General features: G+C 41.9%; 1 protein-coding gene across 1 annotated transcript in view; it reads right to left on the minus strand.

Moving 5' to 3' along the window:
* LGR5 (leucine rich repeat containing G protein-coupled receptor 5) overlaps window positions 1–11336 on the minus strand; it is a 67636-nt gene extending 56300 nt beyond the window's left edge. The window contains exon 1 of the mRNA XM_079993794.1: window positions 10792–11336. Coding sequence (XP_079849920.1) covers window positions 10792–11018 — 227 coding nt within the window. The 5' untranslated portion in view covers window positions 11019–11336. The remainder of the gene's footprint in view (window positions 1–10791) is intronic.
* Between the last annotated feature and the right edge of the window lie 15758 nt (window positions 11337–27094).

Below are 27094 nucleotides of genomic sequence, written 5' to 3' on the forward strand. Positions count from 1 at the left end.
ACAGGGCTGAATCCAGACAATAACATTGGTAGAGTGCTTTTTGACCTCCTGGCAATTCTGATATGGGGTGCTGCAGGATAGTATTTTATCCCCAATGCTTTTTAAAATATCTATGTATATGAAGCCTCTGGAAGTCTTTAGGCGTTTGGGAGCAAGGTGCTACAAATGCACCGATGAAACTCAGCTATGTTTCTCCATAACATCTGAATCAGGGGATGCTGTATGGGCTCTGAACTGCAGCCTGGATGCAGTTGGTGGGATGGATGAGAGAAAATAAGCTTCAGATGCTTCCGGGTCATGTGGCCAGCATGACTAAGCCGCTTCTGGCGAACCAGAGCAGCTCATGGAAACGCCGTTTACCTTCCCGCTGGAGCGGTACCTATTATCTACTTGCACTTTGATGTGCTTCCGAACTGCTAGGTGGGCAGGAGCAGGGACTGAGTAATGGGAACTCACCCCGTCGTGGGGATTCGAACCGCCGACCTTCTGATCGGCAAGTCCTAGGCTCTGTGGTTTAACCCACAGCGCCACCCGTGTCCCTAGGCTGGATCTAGACACATCAAAAAAAGCATTTCAGGAAAACGCGTTGTAAACCTCAAAGTGGGAAACCATGTTGGCGAAAGACAGAACTCCAAAGCAACACCTGGTGTCACAGTGTTATAATGCATATAAAACACTTTTTCTTTAGTAAATGTAGCTGAGTTCCCAAAGATATGAACATTTTAGCATATAAGTACAGTGGTACCTCGAGTTGCGGACAGGATCTGTTCTGGAGGTCCGGCCAGATCCTGAGGTTTTCGCAACTAGAGAGGACCGCTTCTGCGCATGTGCTTGTGGCAAAAACCCAGAAATATACTTCTGGGTTTGCCACTTACATATCCTGACATTTATGTAACCGGAGGGATATGTAAGTGGAGGTACGACTGTACCTACCCTTTGTAACTCCCTTTTCATTCAGATAAGCCTATGCAGACATGTAGAAGCTGACACGTGGCAACTTTGTTACATATCTTTAGGCACCAAGCAAAAACATTATTCTTCTCCCAAGCCTTTGGCTAATTAAACCATCTATGGACCATGTGTGTGTGGTGGGATACTATTGTTTGTTACTATGCTATCTATTTTTGTGTTTTTATAGTGTAAACCACCCTGTGATCATCAGATTAAGAGGGGTATAGACATTTAATAAATAAATAACCAATAGCCTGTTTTTAGCTTTACTGTTGATTTTAATTATATTATGAATTTTTAAACTTTGCCTTCTATTGATTTTAATGTTTGCTTTATTTTTGTAGACTACTTAGAGGTTATGTTTACAATCAAGCTGCATATAAATGTTGTTAAATAACTAAAAAGAAATCAAAGTATGTTCTAGTAATGGAGCCCCAAACTATTCATATTTATTTATTTAAAATAATTCTATCTTGTCTCTCCTGCATTTGAGGCACCTTATGATAATAAAACACAATAAAGACAATTATAAAACATTACGACCAGATAATTTCACTGCAGTATCTTCACACTTTAATTTCCATCAGCTTTGAAAGTCTGTCTTTAAAATATAGGTCTTATAACCCTATTTTAAAAAGTTGTGAAATAACTCTGAACTGAGCTTGAAAAAGACCACCAGGGGTAAAGCTCTCAACTTGTCTGGTCCTGGTTAACAATCTTGATGCCCTGTGTCCTGAACTAACTGAGGTTTCTGGACCGTTTTCAATTGCAGTTCCACATATACTGAACTACACAGATCCAAACACATAAAAACCACAGCATTTATGTTTCAGTTGCTGTGGCAACACAAATTACTGTTTATATGGTGATGGCTAATAGCTGGGCTTTGAAAACAATAAATGAATGAATAATTAAGTACAATATTTGATTTTTCCTTTGTTTTACACAGAGCTCATAAAGCTTTGTCTTGTCCTTTTCAGCAGAGGAACACGGCAATTATTCACCCCTGGGTATAATCAACAAAATGGCCTGCCCTAAGTCAACACAGAATGCTTATCCCCAGTGAACTGCAGGCATACCTGCAGACTTCAACTACCATGCCATGAACAGCCAGGGTTGCTATAAATTAGGGTGAGGGAATCTCAGGCCCAGGGATGGATGAGACCCTGCAGGCTTGTCTGTCCAGCCCTCTGATCCGTACCCAGGCCATGTACCCCTCCACAATCCATACTTCCAGGACGCTGCTCTGCACTGTCTAAAAGTACTTTGGCCCATTTTGAAAGTATCCTTTAAATATTATAAAGCCTCATGCTTACCTAGATGAAGAGAAATTTCTGTATGCACACATGCATATTGGGGACATTTGCGTAGCACCCCACAGATCTGACCTGACCAGCTGAGTTGTGGTCCAGACCCTCTACCACTTAAGTTCACTGCATTGTTACTGAAGGGGGTTAATCACCCAGACCTTATCTGTTTCATGATCAGTAGTACAAACTCAAGCTTTCTCAGTTACCATAATCCCAAACCCAAAGAATTCTGCTCTGTTTGGCAAAATGGAACTCGCCTCAAGACCTCAGCAATCACGATAACACTATTCCTTAAATTAATAACAACAAGGAAACATAAATGGCATTTTTAAATGCCTGCAAACAATTAACATCCCCCCCATCCTATTCACTTGGATACAAATCCCACGGATTTTGGTGGAAAGGATTACAATTGCAGTCTTTAAACAATAACGGGCAGAGGCTGCCGAGAGTATAAAAAGAAAGCTTTCCAAGTTGCTCCAGATCTGGGTAAGCAATTTTAATGGTAAGCATTTGAAAGACAAACTCCACTGGGGGAAAAAGGCCAAGTTAACAAGGGAACACTTGAAGGAAGTCTAATCTCAGCTGGCATGTTGACTGGGAAGGTCAGCTTCATGCACGCGTTCACAGCTGGAGTCGGGCTCCCTCTGTCAGGCCAATTGTCCTCTGCACTCCAGATACTAAGCCAAACTGAAGGTGCCTTCACTCTGCCAGACCCTCGCATTTTACTAGTTTAAAGGGAGTTTCCTTCCCCCATCACACCACCCTGTCAGTTTACATATCATTTCCACAGAGCAGTCACCACAAAAAAAAGGAATACCGGGTGTATGCTATGCAATGACTTTTTCAGTCTCTCCCCTTAAAGTCACACAACCCTGACAATGCATATAGATTTAGCAAACAGGGAATGCAACACGTTAGTTTAGTTGTGCTTTATTTAAGTACAAGATGGCCCAGTATTTAAAAGCAGCATAGTTTGCCAATTTATACGTGTCAAGGAAAACAGAATTGACTAAAATGTATTTCTGTAATGCTAGCATCCTTGAGCTTAGCCACCGTGATCTAGATATTCTTATTAATTAGAATGGCCCTGTATGGTAAGTTTATCATAAACCTTTATGACATATGGTGAATTTATTTACTTACCTTATACTATTAAACTTTTGTTGTGTGGTGGTCTGATGACTAGATACAAATAAACAAATCTGATCTATCATGATTTATTAATTGTAAACTAGCCAAAACAGTGAATGTATAGAGGTGTTAATCAGATGTAGAAACTCCTCACTTTACTGCACCTTTTTGATATTTTTTCACTCAGCCAGAATTTTCCTTAGATTATACAACATTATTCTTTCACCGACTTTTTATATATTTTTTCCAATGGCCCATATAACAATCTACTTTTTAACTGTACTTAAAAAAGTTTTTAGAGAAGAATAAATGTTTAAAAGAAAATGAGAAGAAGTAAAATCTCCCATCACACTTGCTTCTTTCAGCTATGCTTAGGACTGAAAAGTGTATGGATATGGGTTTCCTCCAACCCAGAAGGATATATATTATCACCCTAAGGACAGCACTTAAATTCACCTCAGAAAAGTTCAGTTTAACCATAAAAAAATATTTTGGAATGGTTCTTTCTATAAGCAATATATAATTAAATACAGTATATATTTAATTATATGGTTTGCGTGGTATTCAGCTCTGAGCAGACAAACTGAAGTTAATGGCTATGGCTGACAGGGTAGATCTACACACAGGAAAAAAACACCATGTAAACATTGCACATTCCCCCCCCCCTCCTGTGCCATCTGGTGTTGCAGGTTTATAACACATTAAAAACATTGGTTTTTTAACAAATGTAGCTGAGTCCTTAGTTTCATTTGTTTCCGTGGGTCTACTCTGAATAGGACTTAGTTGATTACAAACCTTGGTCTCCCTTTTCCACTGCCCTTGATATACATATAGCTCAAATTAGTCTGCAAATTGGCAACAGCAAAAACACACTTTTGTTATATATATCCAGTTTTGTTTGGGGGGGGTGCAGTGGTACGCATACCCCTAAACATTTTGTGAATCTTTGTACTTTTTTTTTTTTGGTGGGTGGTGGTGGTGGTTTGTGGTGGTTGGTGGTGGTGTGGTGTGGTGGTGGGTGGTGGTGGGTGGGTGGGGAGTGGTGGTGGTGGGGTGGTGGTGGGGTGGGTGGAGTGAATCTTTGTACTTTTGTCCATTTACTGTATTTATTTTTCCCAATTTGAACTATAAAATGGTGATTCTCTTGAGTCAAAATGAGAGTAGCCCTAAACTATTCTGGGTTGCTAGAACTAGGATCACAAAACACAGTTAGCCACAAAACCATGATGGAAACCTTCTTTAACTGTGATTTGGCATGTAGTCTGAATTAAGCCGCACTACTGATGCTTAATGTTATCTGAAACACTTGAGACCAGATAGCAAACAAAGCAATCCAAAATACTATGGGGATATGAGTGACTGTGAGCACAATATTTTAGTATTCTAAAGGTACCAGCATCACATTTTTAAATGCTTGAGCAACAAGACGTTCTGGAGTTTTCTAATCCTATCTTGTGTCTTTTAGTCATCAATGAGAGTTGGCAAATGGGTTAGAGCTATGCCACTGCATAATTAGGCAAACTTCAGTTTAATCACAACTTGATGCAAATAGCAAAGGGTTATGTCACTGGATCCTGCTTTTAAGCATTGTGCAGGATGACTGAAATAATGCAGACAACCTTTCTTGCAGGGCATTTCCTACCTCAATTTTTTCAACTCTTCAAAAGAAAAAACGCACACTTTGGAATCAGCTATGCTTTAATATAGCTAATTACTAGAAAGCTACTTTTGAAAAGTAAGTGACACAGTTCATAACTCCAGCTTTCCCAACCCTCTGGTTTTTAACAGTTCAGTCCTGGCCTACAAGTTTTATGTTACTAATGCCAAAATCCTATCACACTTAGTTGGGTGTAAACCCTATTGAACTTAGCAAGACCTACATTATATGCTTAATGTATATGCACACCGTTCTTCAAACAACTGGTCCCCGGGGTAGCTATAGGTTGATCCTATTTTAATTTACTTCTGACTAAATATGCATAGTTCCAACCTATACATTCACTATCCTTGATTCCAAACAGCACAGATGAAATACTTTACAATAAATGTGTTTTGCCATGTTCTACAGCACATGAAAGAAAGCAGTGTTTTATATACATTGTCCATCAAGTCTCATCTGCAGGCTGGATAGGCTGACGACAGATGTCTGAGGCAATACAGTGGTACCTTGGTTCTCGAACTTAATCCATTCTGGGAGTCCATTCAACTCCCGAAACTGTCAAAAACCAAGGCATGGCTTCTGATTGGCTGCAGGAGCTTCCTGCACTCAATAAGAAGCTGCAGAAGCCACGGAAGCCACGTCGGATGTTCGGCTTCTGGAAAACGTTTACAAACTAGAACACTTACTTCCGGGTTTGCAGCATTCAGGAGCCAATTTGTTTGACAACTAAGCTGTTCAGGAACCAAGGTACCACTGCACCTGAATCCTCAACTTTCAGTAAGGCCTCTTGGCTGCTATGTCACATTTTGAGTGTGTCCTTCTGCCTGACCCTGTGGTGCACAGCATCAAAAATTTCCAGAGGAGCAGTTGTGCTTGTTGGTTTCAGCAAAACAATCAGTCTGGTGGCAACTTAATAACTAACAAATTTATTCTGGTTTATATATTTTGCCACTCTTGTTTCCAGTGAGGAATTGTTACATAGAATGAAGTTATTAGTCAATAGCTTTATTTGGTTAACAACAAACAAAACATTCAGCTAGGAATAGCAATTTGCACCAACAGTGGAAAATAAGGAGGCGAGACACAAGTTTGTGTGAAATAGGCCACGTTTATTCCTTTAAAATGGACCAGTGGTGGGGGGAAATGGTGTGGGATATTAACTGCATATGGCAAACTGTGGTCAAGCCAGCCCTACTAAGAATGAGGAGCAGCATTTCATCTACCCCTTTCCTTATGCTCCATCTTCCAGTTGAGTCGAGAGGCCTTGCTGCTTCATAGGTTGGCCCCAAAGGTGTTCCCTACCCACAGCCTCAAAGACAAATCTCAGGACTACATCTGTTACTCTTAAAGGTGCCTAAGGAGGCTCAGCAAACCTTAATTATTTTGGCCTATGTGGCCAATTAACCTATTCAATGGCTGCCACCTGCTAAGAGCACCAGCCACCAAATCAGCACAGTGTAGGCAAAAAAGTCAGTCAGCAAAGCCAAAAAATTCCTACTTGGTCCCAGAAGACAACTAGCAATGCCTATACTGAACAAAGAATAAGGGGTGTGTGCCAAGGAATGGAAGAGGCTGCAGGAGAGGCTTAAATAGTCCAACCTTAGCCTCGCCATCTCCTTTAGCATTAACATGTGTTAGGACTCTTGCAGCTTCCCCTTCCCTAAAGGGCTGCAAAGGTTATTCACCACCACTGCTTCAGGCAAGGCTGCAAGGAGATTTGTCATAATGGTTTGAAATAGCATTATTTGCTCTATGAATAATGAAGTTGACCTCAATAGTAAAGTAAAAAGATACTGGCTTTAAATGGAGAAATTTCACTACCAAGAATTACTACGATGACCGATAACGCAAAGCAATGTTCTAAACAATGGTTGAAGTTGAGAAAGGAAAAAAAAAAAGGGTGGTAATCACAAAGTTTCACCCAATTAAACAATCTTGATGTTATGATAATAGCAACAAATTGATGTTTCGTCTATTCACTTTCATGAAAAGTAGCACTTTTCTCGAAGTCATACAATTATTTTAAAAGTGCAGCAATAAACCTTTAGCCCACTGTATTATGCTAAAACCTACACAAATGGAGCTTGCACATTTTTCAAGCATTAAACTGGGTGGATATAAATGTGACCTAAAATCCACAAGACAGCATCACCTCCTGGTTTGGAAGAACAGTTTTCACATATCAAGGAGGCCTCCAGTATAAAAGTCTCATACTCTACTGTGTCCAAATCTGTTTGTCTTGAGGGAAAACAAAGATATCCATAATGTTCAAATGCCTTTGGCCTTCTACCCAGTAGCTACACCAGAGAAGATTAGGGGTGGGTATCCAATGTCAGATCAAGTAAAATCACTCTAGTTTATCACCAGGTTTGATAAGCGGCATATAGACAGAGGTGGGGGACCATTTCCAGCTTGAGGTCCACATTCCTTCATAGGAAACCTTATGGAGGTCACATGCCTATAGTGGGTGGAACACTGAATGCAGAAGGCTACGTTGCTGCCCACATGCAGAAGTCAGAGATTTCTTCACACAAACACATCTCTCCATCCCAGCAAGCAGTTGAAGGATATATTACAGCCAGGCAGAGGCACTCAAGAAGGATCTGAGCAGAGCCAGAGAGCAGTGTGGCCTGGGCAGGGCAGGGCACAGCTTGGAAAGCATCCCAAGAGCCAGACAGAGATGCCTGAATGGCCACATCCTCCCCTCAAGTCAAATCTTCCTTATCTCTGATATGGAGACTACAATTTCCTTGGCTAGACTGAGTAGTAAATCCAAAGGGAAGATTGATCTGCCTTCCTGGGCACCTGCTCTGGTCTTAGGCAGAGATCAGTTAAAGATTAAATAAAATACTGCACTTCAAAGCCATGCCTTGGGAAGCGAAGGTAAAGATAGCATCCAGCAGTGCTAACCAAGTTTATGCTCTTGCTTCATTTTTAACTACTCTGTAAACAATGCATCATAATTATATAGTGGATTGGTATAAGTACCCAAAAGAACGTAAGATAGGGCTGCCATATTTCAAAGAGTAAAAACCAAGACACCCCAAAAGTTGTTGAGTCTGGTGGATCAGACCAGTGGCCCATCAAATCATACAATATACTAGTATATGTACCTTGCACCTATTTTGAATGGACAAAAAAATGTATCTAAATGGCTTACATCCTGTTTTCTAATAAACAGATGTTTAAGGCCGTAATCCTATATAACCTCTTATCTGGGAGTAAGCCCCATTGAACTCATTAGCATTGCACTATAAAGCAACATCTACACAGGTGTTTTGGCAAGAAATTGATTGTTTTTCTAGGTTGCCCCTTGTAGTATGGTTCTAAATACATCCCCTAAGTGTCCATGTATTTGGCTTTGAAGTGGTGTCTCTGTGCCACCTCAAGGTACAGTAGAGTGAGGTGAGATCATCCAGTACACCTGTATTGCAGTGCCCTAGCCTAGACAGCAGCTTCTCAGTGAATGTACAACAATAAAACAAAGCATGCAGGCTGTGGCTGTAGCTTAATTCCTATATAAAAATACTTTTCATGTATAAATTTTGATAATCTGAAAGCGTATTCTCAACCATACTTTTTTTCTACTCAGGCTCCATAAATCCACAATCAACACATACATGTTTTACCACTTTGTACCAAACAAAAAGAAATAAAAATCTGGCATGTACTTTGACAGCACAGCAAGATACTAATATAAACATACAGCACACACACACACGGCACTGAGCCTCTTGGGCTTGCCGATCAGAAGGTGGGCAATACGAATCCATGCGACGAGGTGAGTTCCCATTGCTCTGTCCTAGCTTCTGCCAACCTAGCAGTTTGAAAGCACACCAGTGAAAGTAGATATATAGGTAATGCTGCAGCGGGAAGGTAAACAGCATTTCTGTGCACCTGGCACTCATCACAGTGTTCTGTTGCACCAGAAGCAGTTTAGTCATGTTGGCCACATGACCCAGAAAGTTTTCTGTGGACAAGCGCTGGCTCCCTCAGCCTGAAAAGCAACATGAGCACCGCACCCCATAGTTGCCTTTGACTGGACATAACCATCCAGGGGTCCTTTACCATTACCTTATGTGACACTGTAAATCCTGACTGTCTCTGCTAAGAAGTAACCCACTGAGTTCAACCATACATACTACCAGGCATGTTTCTACAGGACTACAGCCTTAAACATATTTCAGAACTCTACCATCTCCATCCCCTGGTACCTTCCAGCTCAGAATATACAAACAAAGAGTACCAAGTATTGGAGAGCTGTAACAAGTACCATGGCTCACTTAGTTTGCAGTAGCCCCGCTGAATGTAATAGAATGCATGATTGCAGCCTACAGATTTGAAAGTGACATGGATCATGCTCAATCCTAACGTAAGTATTTTTAGAATAATATTTATATCATAGCTCCTGATGCTGGTTGCAATGCTGAATCAGATTTTTTAGCTCTTGAGGATGGTTCCCAAGACTCTGTCAGGCTCCATGGTGCATTTGGATTTTTGTTGCCCATTGGTGGTGGAAAACAGGCACATCTGTCTAAAACTGGAGTGCCTCAAGCTTGGGAATTACACAGTGCTGCCCACCTCAGTTATATCTGATGTAGTCAGAGTGGTGGACAGACACAAGACTGTCAGATAGCCCCACTTTTAAAGAACTGCCTCTGATTCCATGTCATGTTAGGATGCCTTCCACAAAATGCAAATGTGTTGTTGGCAACAGTAAAATCTATTGGGTTTTCCATGGAAAGGTTAAATCCCAGTTAAATGCATAGGCTGGCATTTTTATGGCATTGACATCCTGAGGGTGCTGTGAAGGAATTGCATATGTGAGGAGTGCTGATCCCATAACACCCATAGGGTAACAAACCTATTGAGACGGACACCTTCTTGCTTGTGAAACTCCACTGCTCCTAAAGAACAAACTCAAACTCCACAATGTGCTTAATTGTTTTTAGCGCTCACGCAACAGTCTCTCGGAACAGCTCATCTGCATTTTTTTAAAAAAGTAACCATAACCGTGGAACAGGATCACAGGAAAAAACAACCATTTTCACGAAGTTCCCTTTGAGAGGGACAAACCTAAACCAGTAGACACACCACAGGGTTTTGCTTAGGTTACTAGATACCCATTGCTTTAAGCAGCATGGCTTATTTCGGATACCGCTGTCCCCTGCTTAATCCAGGACATCACGTCCTCAGCAGAACATGGTCTTGCTCTGGCACCGGCGACCATCGCGCAAAGGACTGAGATCGACGAGATCCTTTATCCTTCCCCTAGTTCTTAGACCTTATTCTGCGCAATTGAAATAGAATCACAGAGCCCTCCTCGCATGTCTTCATCCCGCCCCCCCTTCCTCCGTCGTTTCAGTGGGTCTCAAATTGTAAACCCTCGAGGTAGGACCTGTCTTACCTGTTCTTCGTAAAGCACGCCGATGGCGTAATCATAGCATCACCCCCTATCCCTAGCCTCGCCGACGACTAAGGTAGCGGCTTTCTCATTGCCCTGCCCCGCTCCTCTTCGTTCCCACAGCTGCAAAAAAAGGGCGCCTGCCCCGCGCGCCAAAGCCACTTACAGGCAGTGGCGTAGCGTGGCTTGTCAGCACCCGGGGCAAGGCAAGTAATTTGCGCCCCCTAACCCGTGGATTTGCGCCCCCTAACCCTACCCCTACCCCTAACCCCCAGATGTTGCGCCCGGTGCGGCCGGCCCCCCTGCACCCGCCACGCTACGCCACTGCTTACAGGTAAGAGGTGAAGACGCTGAGGTTGGCGGGCACGCCGGCCAGGCCCAGGTCCGAGCAGTCCACTCTCACGAGCATCCCGTCTTCCTCGCAGTGGCAAGCGGCCGGGCAGCTCCTCGGGCGCCTTCCGAACGGGCTGCCTCCGCCGGCAAGCGGCACCGCCGCGCCGAGGAACCCCAGCAAGCTGGCAAGGAGCAGCGCGCGGGCGGCGGCAGAGGAGGTGTCCATGGTGCCAAGGCAGCGCTGAGGGGGCGAGCGGCGAAAACGGCGGAGCTCCTTTCCTGAGAAGCCGAGGGAGCCGCTGACATTCCCCCCTCAGCTGTACGGCGCGGGGGCTTGCCGCTGCTCGGAGGCGCGCGCTCGGCTTTTTGAGGTGGGAAGGCGACTCTCGCTCTTCTGTGAATATATAGCCTCAAACTCGGCGAGAGAGGGGACGCTTAGAATAGCTGGCAGCTCATGAAAGTGCAGTTGGAGGGACTGCGGTGGTGGCTGCTGCTGCTCCCGTAAGCCCCAGCCGCTCTTTGTAGGAGCATCTCAGTTTACACGCTGTTTTTAAAGAGCTGGAGTCTGAACCGCGCGCGCCCGCTGACGTCGCCCCGACGTCGCCTCGCCGCCGCGCTCCCTGCTCCTGCCAGCGCCGGAGAAGGCGTGAGCGACAGAAAGCTCGCGAGGGGGGTGGGGCTTGTGCGCTCTCTTGCCAGAGCCCGGCGGGAACAGAAGCTGGCCAAGGCCGAGTGGGAGTTTAGGCGCGCTTCGCTCCCTTCCCGCCCCTTCTCCTTGCTGCTGTTTGGTGTGCCAAGCGGGAAAAGGCCAGCTTGGCAGCGCCTCAGAGCTGCGAGGCGATAGTCCTTGACGCAACTAAAGCCCGGGACGGCCGTAGTTTTCCCCTCGACGTACACAAACCCCGCGCAACCGAAGCCCCTCACGTCAAATGTCAGCGGGAACTTGGTTCTTACGGGAAGTCACCATTCCCGCCCCCCCAAAAAAAAACATTTCACCTTCAACCGCTCCATGGTGGCGGGGATTCAGCAGGTGCTGCTTTTCTGACCACCCTGCAGCTGTTAAAGAAACAGGAGGTCAGACACGTGTGAAGCGTCTCTTCAGTCCCCGTTCCCAAGAGAGCGTTTTCTTTAAGCAGCCTGGATCTGTCTGGTGGCAGTCCTAGCCAGAGGGGGGCAGTGGGTAGGGTTACTAATCTCACTGAGGTATCACGGAGCGGTTTCAGATATTTATCCCATTGCATAGCTGTCAACTTTTCCCTTTTCTTGCGAGGAATCCTATTCGGAATAAGGGAATTTCCCTTAAAAAAAGGAAAACGTTGACAGCTGTGCCCACTGTGATGGCGACCAGATCGACAACATTATGTCCTTACTGTAGAAGCAGGACTATAGTTTGTCTCCCACGTCTACTCTTCCCCAAGAGTTGGGTGGGAAAAAAAACCAACCACAGTAGAACAAAGTCTACTTGTTAATTATCAAGTTTTAAAAAAAATATATAACGTTCAAATAGCAGTTCAGTTCTATCCCTGATGGGCAAGTTGTGCATCAATTTCAGGACGATTTGAGCCTGCAAATCCTGATTCATTTCAATTGTTTGGCACTGGATGAAGCCTATTTCTTGGCTAAATAGGAGGATTCGACCTCCTCCCCAACTATAAACAAATAATGCTGTGCATTTTTGTGGGTCCGGTATAGATCTTAGATAGGAATGCAGGAATTTGAGGGGAAGTAATCAAGCAAAGAAGGAGGAGGAGGAGGAGGAATATCATATTCTGTACCAGATTATATATTTATATTGAATATATATCTTCCTTTTCCTCAGGATGGCATACACAGCCCCTGTCTCCTACACCAGTTTTATCCTCACAACAACCCTGTGTGGTAGGTTAGGCTGAGAAAAAGCAACGGGCCAAAGGTCACCAAGAGAGTTTCATGACTTGGTGGGGATTTGTAATCCGAGATAGACACACTTATCAACCACAGAGAAATGGCAAATGACATCTGAGGGACTCAGATGTCCCAGTTATCACAAGCACATATAAACCAAATGACCTTCAGAAGGAATATGCACCGCTGCAAAGTAGTTTTCAGGTATTCAGTGGTGCTTGTACAGAATGCAAACATTTCTCATCAAACGGGGAATTTCTGAAAAATCCTCAATAACTTGGAGTAAACAGGACACATGTAGTTCCATTAATTTCTAAAATGGCAGTTGCCTGAATAACTGCAGTTCGTCTTAGGCAAGATGGCAGCCCCATTCATTGTGTGTTCCAACAGTCATCTATGTACTTTACCAAAGAATACCACGCCTGCATAGTTTTAGTCAACTGATAAGCAAATATTTTTCAAACATATGATTAAACACTATTTGCATTCTTTGCTGGGTTGTTATAGGCATATTTAATTTGTTCCAAAAGAGTATAATGTCCACTGTTTACCTTGCTCTTTTCATGCTGAAGAAATAATGCTTTAGGCTTGATATCTCTACTTCCTTTTGATAAATGCAGTTTGATTAATAATTGAGAGGGAGGGGAAAAATGCTATTTTGCTTGGACATTATTTATTTTTTATGCATATGTCTGATTATCTAATAGGCCAGTGTGCAATATTAACATATCTTTATTTAGTTGCTGCTAATACAAATATTAACCTTTGAATAAGTCTAGTGTTGGGGTAGGGTTTTTTTGTCCTTATTGGAAGCAGGATGTGATTGGATTGGAATTCTTTATTTTGCGCTGCATGCCAAATATTTGTACTATAACCAGACCATATGCATCGTTTGAAGTTCTATTTATGTAAGACCCCCCTCTCCACAATTCCACATGTATGAAATGACACTATTTCCACTCTCTTATAAGACATTATATGTCGGGGACGCTCTCTTGGGGTTGCTAGTAGTGTGATTTACTAATCTTTCTGGAGTAGACTTTTTATGCATATGGAAGACATATTACATAGATTGCTTCCCTCCGACTAAGCCAGCCATGGAAACCCATTTGTGGGTTATTACACTATCGGAGGTGAGGGGAGAGGACACTGGGGATAAAGGTTCCCCTTTGGTAATGCTAAACCTTTGCAACTGCCACCCAAGAAAGTTTGCTTGGTATTGAGTCTGTTGTCTTTTTGGTGCCGGGTAAGTCCTTTTACGAGGGACGCAGGTGGCGCTGTGGGTTAAAGCCTCAGCGCCTAGGGCTTGCCGATCGAAAGGTCGGCGGTTCGAATCCCTGCGGCGGGGTGTGCTCCCGCTGCTCGGTCCCAGCGCCTGCCAACCTAGCAGTTCGAAAGCACCTCCGGGTGCAAGTAGATAAATAGGGACCGCTTACCAGCGGGAAGGTAAACGGCGTTTCCGTGTGCGGCTCTGGCTCTGGCCAGAGCAGCGATGTCACGCTGGCCACGTGACCCGGAAGTGTCTCCGGACAGCGCTGGCCCCTGGCCTCTTAAGTGAGATGGGCGCACAACCCCAGAGTCTGTCAAGACTGGCCCGTACGGGCAGGGGTACCTTTACCTTTACCTTTAAGTCCTTTTACATTTTCCCAGAACAATTAGATATGTTGATTCTAACTCTGCTTTTGCTGTTACTGTTGGGGTTTTTACTTACTGATTTATCGTTATTGTTAAAACTATTTTGAATTTTAAGCCACTTTTGGTTGGCTTTGGGAAGAGGGGTAGCCAGTTAATCAAGAATCAATACAGAAGAGTATTATTATATGGTTGGGCTAGAGATACAAATGGATCATATGACTGGGATGTAATATGCAAGTGTATCTCTAGCCAATGAACTTTCTACAAACCTAAGGAATTTGGCTTGCCCAGGAAAATACTGTATGATTGCTTTGTTAGCAGTTCATTTTGATTCCTGTTTTTATTTAACATTTCCTATAACATTTCCTGTGAAAATTGACATATTGATGCCCAGAGGATATGCTTTCCATCCTGTGTGATTCTTTGTAATGCAATGGTCAGGGGAAATGGTCAATAAATATATCAAGTTAAACTTTATTTATTAATATAAGAAATGCACACCCTGCCCTTCTGGTGCCTGTGCACCACTCAGGGTGACTAACAACAATTAAAATCAACCATGCAGTGTAGAATACAACAACCCCTTCCCTAAAATACAATATAATGAGAACAGAGCAGGGAGGTTGTTGTTTACCAAACAGAGGGTTTTCCTTTCACATGAGTGCATTTGGTCTGATGATTCCCATCACCTTGTGTTAAGGGGAAATAGTAATTATTCCTGAGTGAAACCTGATGGGCAGCTGAGTAGAGTTACCCTACAGTGGTGAAGCGCAGTACCACAGAACAAATAACCACCATCTTAGGGATACCTTTGCACTGGTAGGATTCTATCACCAGCTACATCATGGCATGGGCAGAGTACTACCATGATGGTGCGGCAGCAGGAGCATAGCAAGAGAGAAATGCAAGTTCAGGAGAGTGCAAGAGTTCCCACTCACTCCAGTGGTGTAACATATGCCTGAAAACAGGTATCAAAACATTACTATAGAAATCAGTGGATTGCCTTCCTCCGCATTCTCCTCCCTTCTCCAGTCACAACGGCGAATAGGATTCTGTTACAGCCAGTCTCAGGAGTATACATGACCCACTCGAGGAATCCTGATCTCTTATATCCAGGATTGTTGCATGATCTTTCTTCACCTGTTCTCATGTCTATAGAACTTAGAGCAGGGGTCAGCAAACTTTTTCAGCAGGGGGCCGGTCCACTGTCCCTCAGACCTTGTGGGGGGACGAACTATATTTAAAAAATAAAATAAATGAATTTCTATGTCCCACAAATGACCCAGAGATGCATTTTAAATAAAAGGACACATTCTACTCATGTAAAAACATGCTGATTCCCAGACCATCCGTGGGCTGGATTTAGAAAGCGATTGGGCCATATCTGGCCCCTGGGCCTTAGTTTGCCTACCCATGACTTAGAGCATGCAAGGGAGAGCTTTAGTGATGCGTATGCCAGTGAAAGCGCACTTTGGTTTTAACAAAATGGGAAGCTTCCAACAAAATGGGAAAGCCTTCCTGCCCATGTCTGTCTCTTCTGTGCCCTTACAAGGACTACACACTCATAACAGGCACCCAAAAACTATTGCTTTAACTGACTAGGGCCAGAAAGACAAGGTAATCCAACACGATGCGCAATGGGATGGGGGATGCTGTGGTGTAAGCACCTTGTGAATAAAATGCCAATGTACTGGTGCCCCCTTTAGTTTTGCCACTCTGAGAGACCAGATGCCCCATATAAAATGCACCTGCAGTCCTCCAGACCACACACATGTATAGTTAAGCTCAATTCACTTTTCAAATGCTGAATAATATAAACCTATCAGCAAATTCCAGTGGGCGATAAATGCCACACCTTGAGAATTTGATACACTGGTATCCAAAAGCCCGATACATTTGAGCCTATACATGCATTACTTTTATAAGACTACTACGTCTGATATCCGAATCAGGCTCTTTGAAACACTGTGTGTTTAATCAGGTTACTCAGTGAGTCATTCTGGGTCATATCACTAGCTCCTCCTCAAGCAAGAAGCTGGGGATGAGGCAGGGGCATGTCCAAATACAATATGAATTGTATTGTAAGAATTTGGGCACTGATACACACACACACACACACAAACAAGTATTTGTTCCAGTACATTTCCTTGGTTGAAATGCAGAGCATTCACCTTAGAAAAGCATTTGAAGTTTAAATTTTAAAATGTTTTACATTTAAATAATTACAACTTGCCCTTTGCAGTACTAGAAGTGGAAGGAAAAGGAAATGGGATGGGTTCATTCCAACATCATGTAATTAATTAAAAAAACAAACCAACAAGTTATTTGCTATCATTATAGTTGGATACGTCTCACCACCCAATCTACCAGAACATTATTATTCTAACAAATTCAGAAGTATGTCACCACTGCAATAAAGTTGCATTTCCCCCATCCACATGAAACCACCGAAATAGAACACCAGTGCTGATTTGCAAATAAACTTTCAAAACTGTGGCAAGGGCTTGAGGTTTCCCCTTCCTTCCCTAAGCCAGTTCTCAGATGATTTCTCCAGGTAAGCTACAGTGCTCCAAATTGCAACAGCTAGGTGAGAGTTCTCGCTGTACTCAAGTGAAACCCCTTAGCTCAAGTGAAGAAATTTCAATCAGATTGGGGAGTCATTTTTCACAGAACAAGGAGCCTTTTATATCTAGTCTTCTTCCTAGTTACCTAGAATGCATATTATTTTCTTAGGAAACACACCAAGGTTCAATAATGATAATACTGGCTTGCCAAATTTCGTTCAGATTGCATAATGATGATTTTTTAAAGAAGCTAGAGAAAAGTACCCTAACTTTGATTTGGGACCTCCATTGATGCTTCTTTGGGACACACTCAGTACTTGATTTTACACTCTTCTGCTTCCTTCTCAACCTATATTTCTATGCAGTTAGTATAGGTGTTTCTGTACTCTCTGTCCACTAACAAAACTGAGGCTGTAAATGCCACCCTGAAAACTTGAATATTTAAGCTGTTTAGTTTTTAATTCAGAGCTAGAGAAGTCCAATATATTACCAGTTACAAGCTATATATATTAACTTCTTCACATATGCAAGAAGTATGTGTGCCCAGTTTTTCTAAAACAACAACAACAATAATTTAAAAGGTTTTTTTTAAAAAAGGGATTCTTGAATTTGCATGTGAGGAAAAGGAAAAAAAAACTTGAAAGCATGAGCTCCCTCTGCTGGTCAAATAGAAATTCTGAGTTACGTATTGTAGTATGAAATCAGCCTACTCCAAAGCCTACTCTGGAGTAGGCCCTCAAAATTAAGAACATGACTTAGAGAAAGAGGGTGATAGGTTTAGTCTGGTCAGTTTTTCCTGATGTCATTGTAAATGAGGCCTATAACAGTCATATTACTAGTGGGGATATTTAAAATCTGAAATGCTATTTTTTGTGTAAGAGTGCTGAAATAAATAAACAAAACCCCAATAAAGATCTATATCTTCACACAAAAACTACATTTTCCTCATCCCTAACATGGAAAGAAGACTTTGCAGAAGTCTCCACTAAAAAAAAAAAAAGAAGACAAAACATTCCCACCTCATAGTTTGTTCCAAGTGTGAGATGATTCTAGCAAAATGAAAAAAGATGCATCTTTTAAGATGATTCATACACAATCTTTGAGGAGGAAAACTGAGCTTTCTTTCCTTTTCTCCTAAAATCTACTAAAATATTTTTATGTTTTTGTGTTATGTTGTCATAGCTATTACCTCTATATGGACATAAACCCAGAGAGCTGAACATGAAATAATATTACTTTTTGTGCCTTGTTGGTACCTGAGGCCAAAAAATGTTGCTGCGACTTTGTAAGTGCCATGAGAATTGTTTCTCGCCTCAACCCTCTGCATTTCAGCAGATGCAAGCAAAACATATAGGTAGAGAGGCAGAAAGTTGCTTCGCAGTTCCTATTTTCAAGTTCTCTCTCTCTGTGTGTGTGTGTGTGTGTGTGCTCTTGCTTTGATCATCTTTGCCTTAAAGTCATGGACAGCAGTGGCAGACAGCAGCATGTTAAGCATACTGGGAATTGCAGCTCTGTGAGGGCAAACTAAAGTCCCCCCAGGAAACTTGGGGGGAAATCACGTGCTAAATGTTCTTTAAATGTATGGTGCGGATGTTGACCACAGTGGGTTCCACCAACATGGTGGTTTGAGCTTCTCCATGCAGTGTGGCATAGAGCCAGTGTCTTTCAAGCATGGTGACACCCAATGGGGCAGCAATTCGCTGCAGAAACTGTTCACATAAGAAGGTAGCTGGGTGAGAGATGGGGGCAACTTGATGGCAGACAAGCATCCAAGCATCCAAGCTGCTTCTTAGCTCCTTTTGCAGCTTCTTCCTACTTCTTTATGTTGGGGTACTGGGAGGCTGGGACAAGTAAGATTGGTTTGGTTAACTATTTAGGATAAATTACTGTGAGCATGGTCGAACCAATGGAAGATGATGATTTCATTTATTGCATTGTAAAGCAAGGCAGGCAGGGAGGAGGCAGAGGTCCTTGCTGCCAATGCTAAACCAGTGACAGGGAGTAAGCTGGGGAGGCAGGGGAAGAGAGGACAGAGGCCACCAATGCCCCCAAAGTGCTGCTGCTGTGGATGTAATCCATGATGAAGCACCACAAAGAGGAGAAGGGGCAGCAGAGGCAGGGGGCAGATGAGGACACAGGGGCCACCCACACAGTGTGATTTGTCCTGGGGCTAACACCTCCTTAGGGGGTGGTACCTTCAAACAAATGCTCATTATGGAAAAGACTAAGAAAAAAATACATGGGGTTGGTTCATCACTTAGTCAAACTTGGACAATGTTGCCCATAACATTTATGCTTTAACTTCTTTTTTCTAGAGGAATTCCCCCCACCCCATCTACTATATTAAGGCCTGCAGAAAATGCTTAGAGCGTGTTATATTTTTTTTACAAACAAAGTTTAAAAATATCATCTACTGCTTGTGGGGCATGTTGCCATCACCTTTTGCATAAAGCAGACATAGATATTTGTTAAAAAAATGATTGTTATGGCCTCAAAATATTAGATAAACTATGATAGACTTTACTGCTAAAGCTACAGATTGACACATTTCCCTTATGAACTATTCAGGAATGAGTTTTAATGTCTTATTCACATCCATGCACACTTGGAAAATGAGACTTACTGGTAAATGTTGAGCTAGAGAGCTAGAGTATGATGAATTGAATGAAAACTCAATGGGAACAGAAATTCCAGATTCAATAACTCAATTTGTTTTCCAAGGCAACTGACTCTGAATGTTTAAAAGGCAGAGTAAGATCTAATTTACTCTGCCTTTTGAATGTTCAGAGAGAATTACCTAGAGAACAAATTGAGTTATTGAATCTGGAATCTCTCTTCTCTCAGAGCTTTCATTCAATTCTAGGCCATTATATTTCTATGCATTGCATCTCTAAGCATGTTTCCCCCCTCAGAAAGACATGTTCTCATGGCTAGCCCAAGATACAGTATTATGTCCTCCTGCCAATGCTAGAATGCATAAGCTTGATTCTGTGAGCTGCTGTATCTGCCTGGATGAAGGCTCATAGCACTGTGATGGAAAGTACTTAAAGCCAGGTGTTAAATAGGTTTTCTCAGTAGGAAATGGCTTTCTCACAACAGACCTCCAGATAGTGAATTAATATTGTACTTATACAACAATAGGGAAAGTGAAGGGTAGAGGTGATCTTCCTATAGGCATACTGTACATTGCTTATAGATGCAACAGTTAATTTTTAAAAAAAATATGTGTTGAAATAAGGAAAAGAAGAAGCAGAGCAAAAGTATGAGCACAGAGGAAATATACAAAAATCTGTGTTATCCAAAATGTGCTCCTGTTCAGCAAAGGACATTACAAGTACTGTTCAGATGTGGGGCTTTCATTTTTGGACAAAGGGTATATTAGTATTAAGAAATGCATTTGATAACATTCACAGCCCAACACATGTGTTGCACTAAGGTCCTTGGAAAACATTTCCTAAACTTACTGACAATTCAAACAAAGTGAAGGTGCATTGCCAAATCTGATAAAAGTATCAAACGGATATAGAAGTCTAAAAGCATTACTGATCACTTTCCAAGGTGCAGTTGGTCTAGCATTCTTCCACCAGATGTACTTAGACTTGTGTGTGTGCCTTGTAGTTGGTAAGTGGGCTAGAGATATTAAGTGTGTTCCATTACCAGTTGGTTTTTATCTTCTCAAATGGGAATTACCACTGGAAAAATAAATTTCATTGCTTCCCACCCCCTTGCCTTCCCTCAGTCCTCCATTCTTTTCCATAATGCGATTATAGAAGCTAATGCCCAACTTCATCCTATAAAATATATTTTGGATATTGGCTCTTAATTCCTACATGCATGCTCTAGGGTCTAGTAATTAGTACACAATTGGTTTGGAAGGTATTTCCTCTGAAGTCAGACAGACTGGAAATTCTGGGGGTGGCTGTTTGAATTTTACCAGAGGCTAATTTAGGTGAAAGCAACTGGTTCATTTGCACTAGGCACGGAGCTTGGGGGTCACTGCAGGGGGTGCCACAACTATGATATAGAATGGAAAGCGACAGGCGGGTGTGAAGACTTGGTGTCACACAGGGCACCACTGAAACCTGAGACCTCGAGGTCTGCCACTGCTTTGACCTTGCTTGAGCATTCTGAAAAGCCACTCTTCATGCTGTACAGTGGTACCTCGGGTTACATACGCTTCAGATTACATACGCTTCAGGTTACAGACTCCGCTAACCCAGAAATAGTGCTTCAGGTTAAGAACTTTGCTTCAGGATGAGAACAGAAATCGTGCTCTGGCGGCACAGCAGCAGCAGGAGGCCCCATTAGCTAAAGTGCTGCTTCAGGTTAAGAACAGTTTCAGGTTAAGTACGGACCTCCGGAACGAATTAGATACTTAACCCGAGGTACCACTGTATTCAGATGCAGCCCTGTGTATAGTGCATTCCATTGTCCTTCCTGCTTTCCGCTTGCACATCAATATATAAACAGGAGCAACAACAAAAAGTTGCAGTGTGGAGTGCTCTTGTTCACTGTTCCTGTGAGTCAACCATGCCTCCTCTGTGATACTCCATTCCATCCCTCCTCTCACTGATTTCCCCACCCTCCCCTATAATCAGTATTCTGTGACCTCTGTGCACAATCAGTCCTCTCTGGACAGGTTTTTAAAGATGTACTTTCCCATTTTCATTCCGCCCCCCCCCTTTTAACCACTGCCAAAATTAGGATTTCCTCCAGTCTGCTGACATGCCCCTTCTGTGCAGTGCCATGTGGCTCCGTAAGAATCCATGCTCACCTCTGAACTTTGAAAGCAGAGGAAACAAGTGGATTTATCATGTGACATGGGGCAGGAGAGAAACACAACTCAATTATTTATTTTCATTTTGCATCTGCCCTGGGGCACAATTCAGCCAAATTTAAGTTGCTGCTGCTGTCGCCATTTTAAAAACATCCTTAGTTATTTCAGCAGGAGAGAGATTGAGCTTAATTCTCTCACTAGAAATAATGTCAGCTAAGATGCTTAACTGGGTTGTGGCGATATGCTTATTATATGGTTTAACAGTACAATCCTAGCCATGTCTACTCAGAAGTAAGTCCTTTTGAATTCAATGGGATTTATTCCCAGGCAAATGGAGTAAGCAGGCAGCATGACCAATTGAGTTTTTAAAAAATTGAATTTTAGTCCAACTAGACCTGGAGAGTCACAGGTTTCCCTGCCCTGTTTTCTTCCATTTCTTTTACATTCCATTGCCATTTAATTCTACTGTTCCTGTTTTCCCCTTTTACATATATGTTTTCTCTTTATATGCCTGACAACTGAGGACCACACTCCATACATCTGAAGTGGGCTCTAGTCCATGAGAGCTTACCCCATAATAAAATTGGTTGGTCTTTAAGTTGTCACAATTTTTCTTTACTTCTCCATTTTCAAAGACCAAATACATCAACCTGATTTGTTAGTAGTTTTGTTTCCACCTCTCAAAATGGATTGTCCAAATGTCAAAGGATGTAGCAGATGCTGTTTGAAATACAATTACTTCATTATTTACAAGTTCAAAGAGATTTAACCACCAGAAATTTCTCCTAGCTTCCTCCATAGGTATAATTTTTCCAACTTCTTCTTTTAAAAAAGCATTTCAAGTTTCATGTCAGATAATGGGATTTGCAGCCACACATAAGAAATAGGAATGGATATAAAGATCCAAGTTTTTGAAAGCAGGAAATTTTAATCCTTTGTAATCCTACATAGAGCCAAATTTTGTATGCTACTCAGTTTCACTTTTTATAACAATAGGGACTACAAAGTATTATGCCCACAACTCCTGTGTCTTTTATAAAAGAATAATGCAAGCTGGAAAAAATATGCCTAAGAATACCCTTATAGGGGGAAAATTGTGTCAGGATGCTGGCAGTAGTTTAAACTCCATTGTTGTTAACTAGAAAAAGACATAATTTAATCACTTGCTCTCTAGTCAATCCCTGTTTGCCACTTGCTAGCAGATGGAAATTTAATCAACCCCAGCATTTAGTATAGCAGAAGACCTTGGCAGCATGCAGTATCTCAGCGTGCCTTGTCTAATCTAGAATGGTGGTGTTCCAGAGAGAGTTTTATATTCTTTCTTGCATAAATAAAATCAATTTAATTCTTGTTGGCCTCTAGAGGTCACAAATGTAACAGGATCTGATCTTTTCCTACTCATTTCCAAAACAAAAGAAAGATTATTGTATTTAGCAGGGCATCACATTGTGTTTAGAAGATATTTTGGTATGTTCAGATCTCCAGAAGTTGTCAGGCACCCATTTTCCCTCATCATTGGCCATGCTAGCTAGGGCTGATGGGAACTGTAGTCCAACAGCAACTAAAGGGCCACAGATGTCCCAGCCCTGATTTGGTAAAAGGGCACCAGTATTAGATTAATTTTCACATGAAGGTGAATGGAATACCTACTTACCTGTTAGGAACTCACTGGGGCTTACGTCTCAGTAGATATGGATAGGATTGCGCTAGCAATCTGATATTTTTAATGTTTATAACTCACTTTCCCGGACCAAATCCACCCAAGGCAGAAACCAACAATGTAACAATAAAATGCAATGCAAAACAATAATGTGATATAGTGTAACATGTGTGGTCAAAGTTATACAACAAGAAAATGCCCTTAGAAGTAAAATGAAAATGGTTAAGGGGCAGCCCTGTTTCAGCCTGGCCAGTTGAATGATTCACTTTGACACAAACACTTTAGTTATGCCAGCTTGACTATATAAAATGTTTTATTACTCCAGCTCCAATTCTTCTGCTACTTCTCATCTGCAGTAGACTGAAGGACATGCAAAATTACCAAATGAACCCAGAACAATTTAACTATCTCTGCTGAGTATCCCACTGGACTTGTTTATAGGCAGGAGGGGAAAGCAAAGAGAAAACAGAACAGTTTCAGAGGAATGATGAATCTTATTTGTCAATTATCCAGGGATGTGTTGTAGATTTATGGCTTTGAATGAAATAGCTTACAGTAACTAGCATTAGTGAAATGTGGAAAGCCTTGATGCATTAGCAATGGATTGGCAGTTTAGAGGCTTCACAGTAGTAAGCACTTTATGCCACTTGCTCAGGAAGCATGTGCTAGTAATTAGAAAGCTAAATAACAAACTAAGGACAACTTCTTTGTTTATTCAATTTTATCTGTTTCTGTCAGTAAGCCAAGCTGACGCACATTGACTCCATTCCATTACCACCACCCCAATCTTTAGCATTCAACGCCCTTGAACTATGCTTGGTCCTCACTGGGTATTGCTATTTAGCCTACATTAGGAGTGGTATTTGGAAAACTGAGTTTGGTGAATAGTGACTTGAAGCTCTACTTCGTAATACTGTCTTGAGAAATTGAAACACTCCCCCATTGTTTTCAGAGCACTGCCATTTTAAATAACTAGTTTGATCCCAGAGAAAGACTTCAACATGAAACCCCACGGAGTCGGAATTCATTAGCAAATTTGACACCTCGACATTGGTCTCAACAAATCCTAGGACTGCCAAACTCACTGAAGGAGGTTATTGTCTCTCTGTTTACACTTTTATTCTTGCTATGCCCATTAATCACCAGCACTCTCTAGGCAAGAGTGACTTACACCTGACCAGGCAGATCTGGTGTTTGACTGAATTCCTGCTTGTCCGGGCTCAGCATAGTACTATGGCTCACCCATGTTTATCTCTAGCATTGATTGATATGCCAGATACATTTTGTAAGCAAACCACTCTGTACTATATATATACTGTACTCTGTACTCTGATATATACTGTACCTGCCCATGTACCTACCCACTTCATGTATCTTCTTCCCCTTAGATACCACAAGACTTGTATTTGATGCAACACACTATTGTGGCTACTCTTTGGAGGCTAAGGAACGCCTTCCCTTCATAAATGAATACAAAAGACAATTAGATGCCCTTGGCTACCACTACACAGGCTGGCTACAACCCCAAAGGAGCTTGAGCCACAATTGACAAGACCTTATATAGGCCTCCCCATTTATGTTAGGACCCAGATGTCATGAAATCTGGGGGATGCTAGCTGCCATGAGAATTCCCTTCTTCAAGTCTCATGTTGTCTAGGAGTCCCCTGGAAGTCTTCCGGGAACTGGGCGATCAGAATGCCTCCCAGGAATGCAGGAAGACACTGTCACCTTCATTGGCCACTGTAACTCTTTGCTTCCCTAGCCAGCAGTGTCACAGAAAAGGGGCTCTGTCTCCCCAGTACACTGAGTGGAACTGGGTCAATTCAGGGCCGGATTTAGGTTTGATGAGGCTCTAAGCTACTGAAGGTAATGGGGCCCTTTATATGTCCAGCTATCCTTTTTCAGCAACAAATTGCCACTGTTTTTGTGTGTTGAATATATGCCATATGGTAATTGATAGACCTAATAGGTATCTAAAGCCATTTGCACATAACAAAATATGTATTTTACCAAAGTAATTGATATAGAAATGAGCAAACCGGTGGTATTTTAGGGAGCAGGCTAGCAGGCGGGGCCCATTATTTACATCATAGGAGCCTACACAACACAAAACACTGTTGTTGTATGTATGTAGGTTTTCTTTTATTTGTGTTTTTATCTTATATTTTGGAAATGTACATCCAGTTTTTTTCTTTAATTTTTTTTGGGGGCCCCCAAGAGAGGGAGGGCCTAAGCTATAGCTTGTTTAGCTTATATGTAAATCCAGCACTGGGTCAATTCACATGGTGAGTTGCATGGTGAATTTGGGGGCAAAGGATTGACAAAGAAAACCTCTTGACTGTTAGCTTGCCAAGTGACACAGTGCAATGGCCACTTACACTTGCTAGCAAACCTATGAATTTCAGAACATACAGAAAAGAGGGATGGGAACATCTTAAAACATTGAGTTAAAATAGAGGTATCGCTGGCAAGCAGTGATACTTTGCTACAGTGGCAACATGTGTGGTACCCTCCAGATGTTTTGAACTCCAACTCCATTCATCCCTAATGAGGATCGCCTATGGAAGTTTTAGACCAGCAACGTCTGGTAGGGACCCCACCAGCCACTACTGCTTTAATAAGTAGCATGCTTATGATGCCATTAAAGGTAAATCAAGTATCTGTTTCTAGCTGGATTTGGAGTCCCATCCCCCACAATTTATCAGTCTCTGATGAGATGTGGAACCTACTCTAGATAGTTCCCTTTTCTGAAAGAGAAGAACTAAGTATTTTAGTACTGTCTCATATCCTCCAGGGGTTCATTTATGGAACCTAAACAATGTGTCAAAACATTCAGTTGGTAAATCCTTAAGGTAACAAGATCCAAAGATTTTCAAACTTGCTGGGATTTTTTTTTTTTTTTTTGTTCCCTGAAAACCTATTTCTGTATGCATAAACAAAGATATCAACTGGAAAGATTTTTTAAACTATTAAGTAGATGCATATTCAAAGTACTGCATTCATCTGTGGTTTAATAAATAACTACAGATCTCATTTCAGTATTCTCTCTGATCAGTCATATGAAATAGCATGATTTGTAAGTAACAAGTTCAGACAGCTGTGGTTTTGTTGAGCAGAACACTGTGGAGATTCACTATATGAAGTTAGGTAAGCCTTTCTCTTTCAGTAATATAACTAATGGTCCAAATGCTTGCCCTTTCTTTTTCCAAGAAACCACTTCCAGGAAAATGTTTCCTCTGCTTTTAAAATGAAAAACAGATACAGCAAAAAAATGTAACTTAGAAATAATAGGCTGACTGGCACCAGGTACTGTAGGAATTAAATATATTCACTTGACTTAAAAATTGGCTTATTTATTATTAGCTGCTGTCCAAAAATACTCTGGAAATGATTGCTGATGTTAAATAGAAAAGTATTAAACAGTTTATCACTGTCAGAGCAATTCAGTTTAGACATCCTCGCTATGAAAGTACTCCTCCTGCCAGGGAAATATCTGTCATAATATACATGGGAAACAATAGTTTTTAATGATCGGAGGAAGGGCAGAGAAAGTAGTACAGGAATGTTCCATAGATTTTTCCATTGCATTTTTGCATTCCAATTGTTTTCTTTGCCATAGTATTAAAGATAATGTTACTGAATTCTGTCCAGATGTGCTTGTATACTTTACTTCTGGATGCGTGCAGGTGAACAAGAGCCACTGTTTACATGAGTGGGGAATCCTAACATTTGTCAACCACACACATCACTTTCAGTCTCACTGTTTGGATCACAACTTGCAG

The sequence above is a fragment of the Podarcis cretensis genome, assembly GCF_951804945.1.
Source record: "Podarcis cretensis genome assembly, chromosome: 10".
NCBI lineage: Eukaryota > Metazoa > Chordata > Lepidosauria > Squamata > Lacertidae > Podarcis > Podarcis cretensis.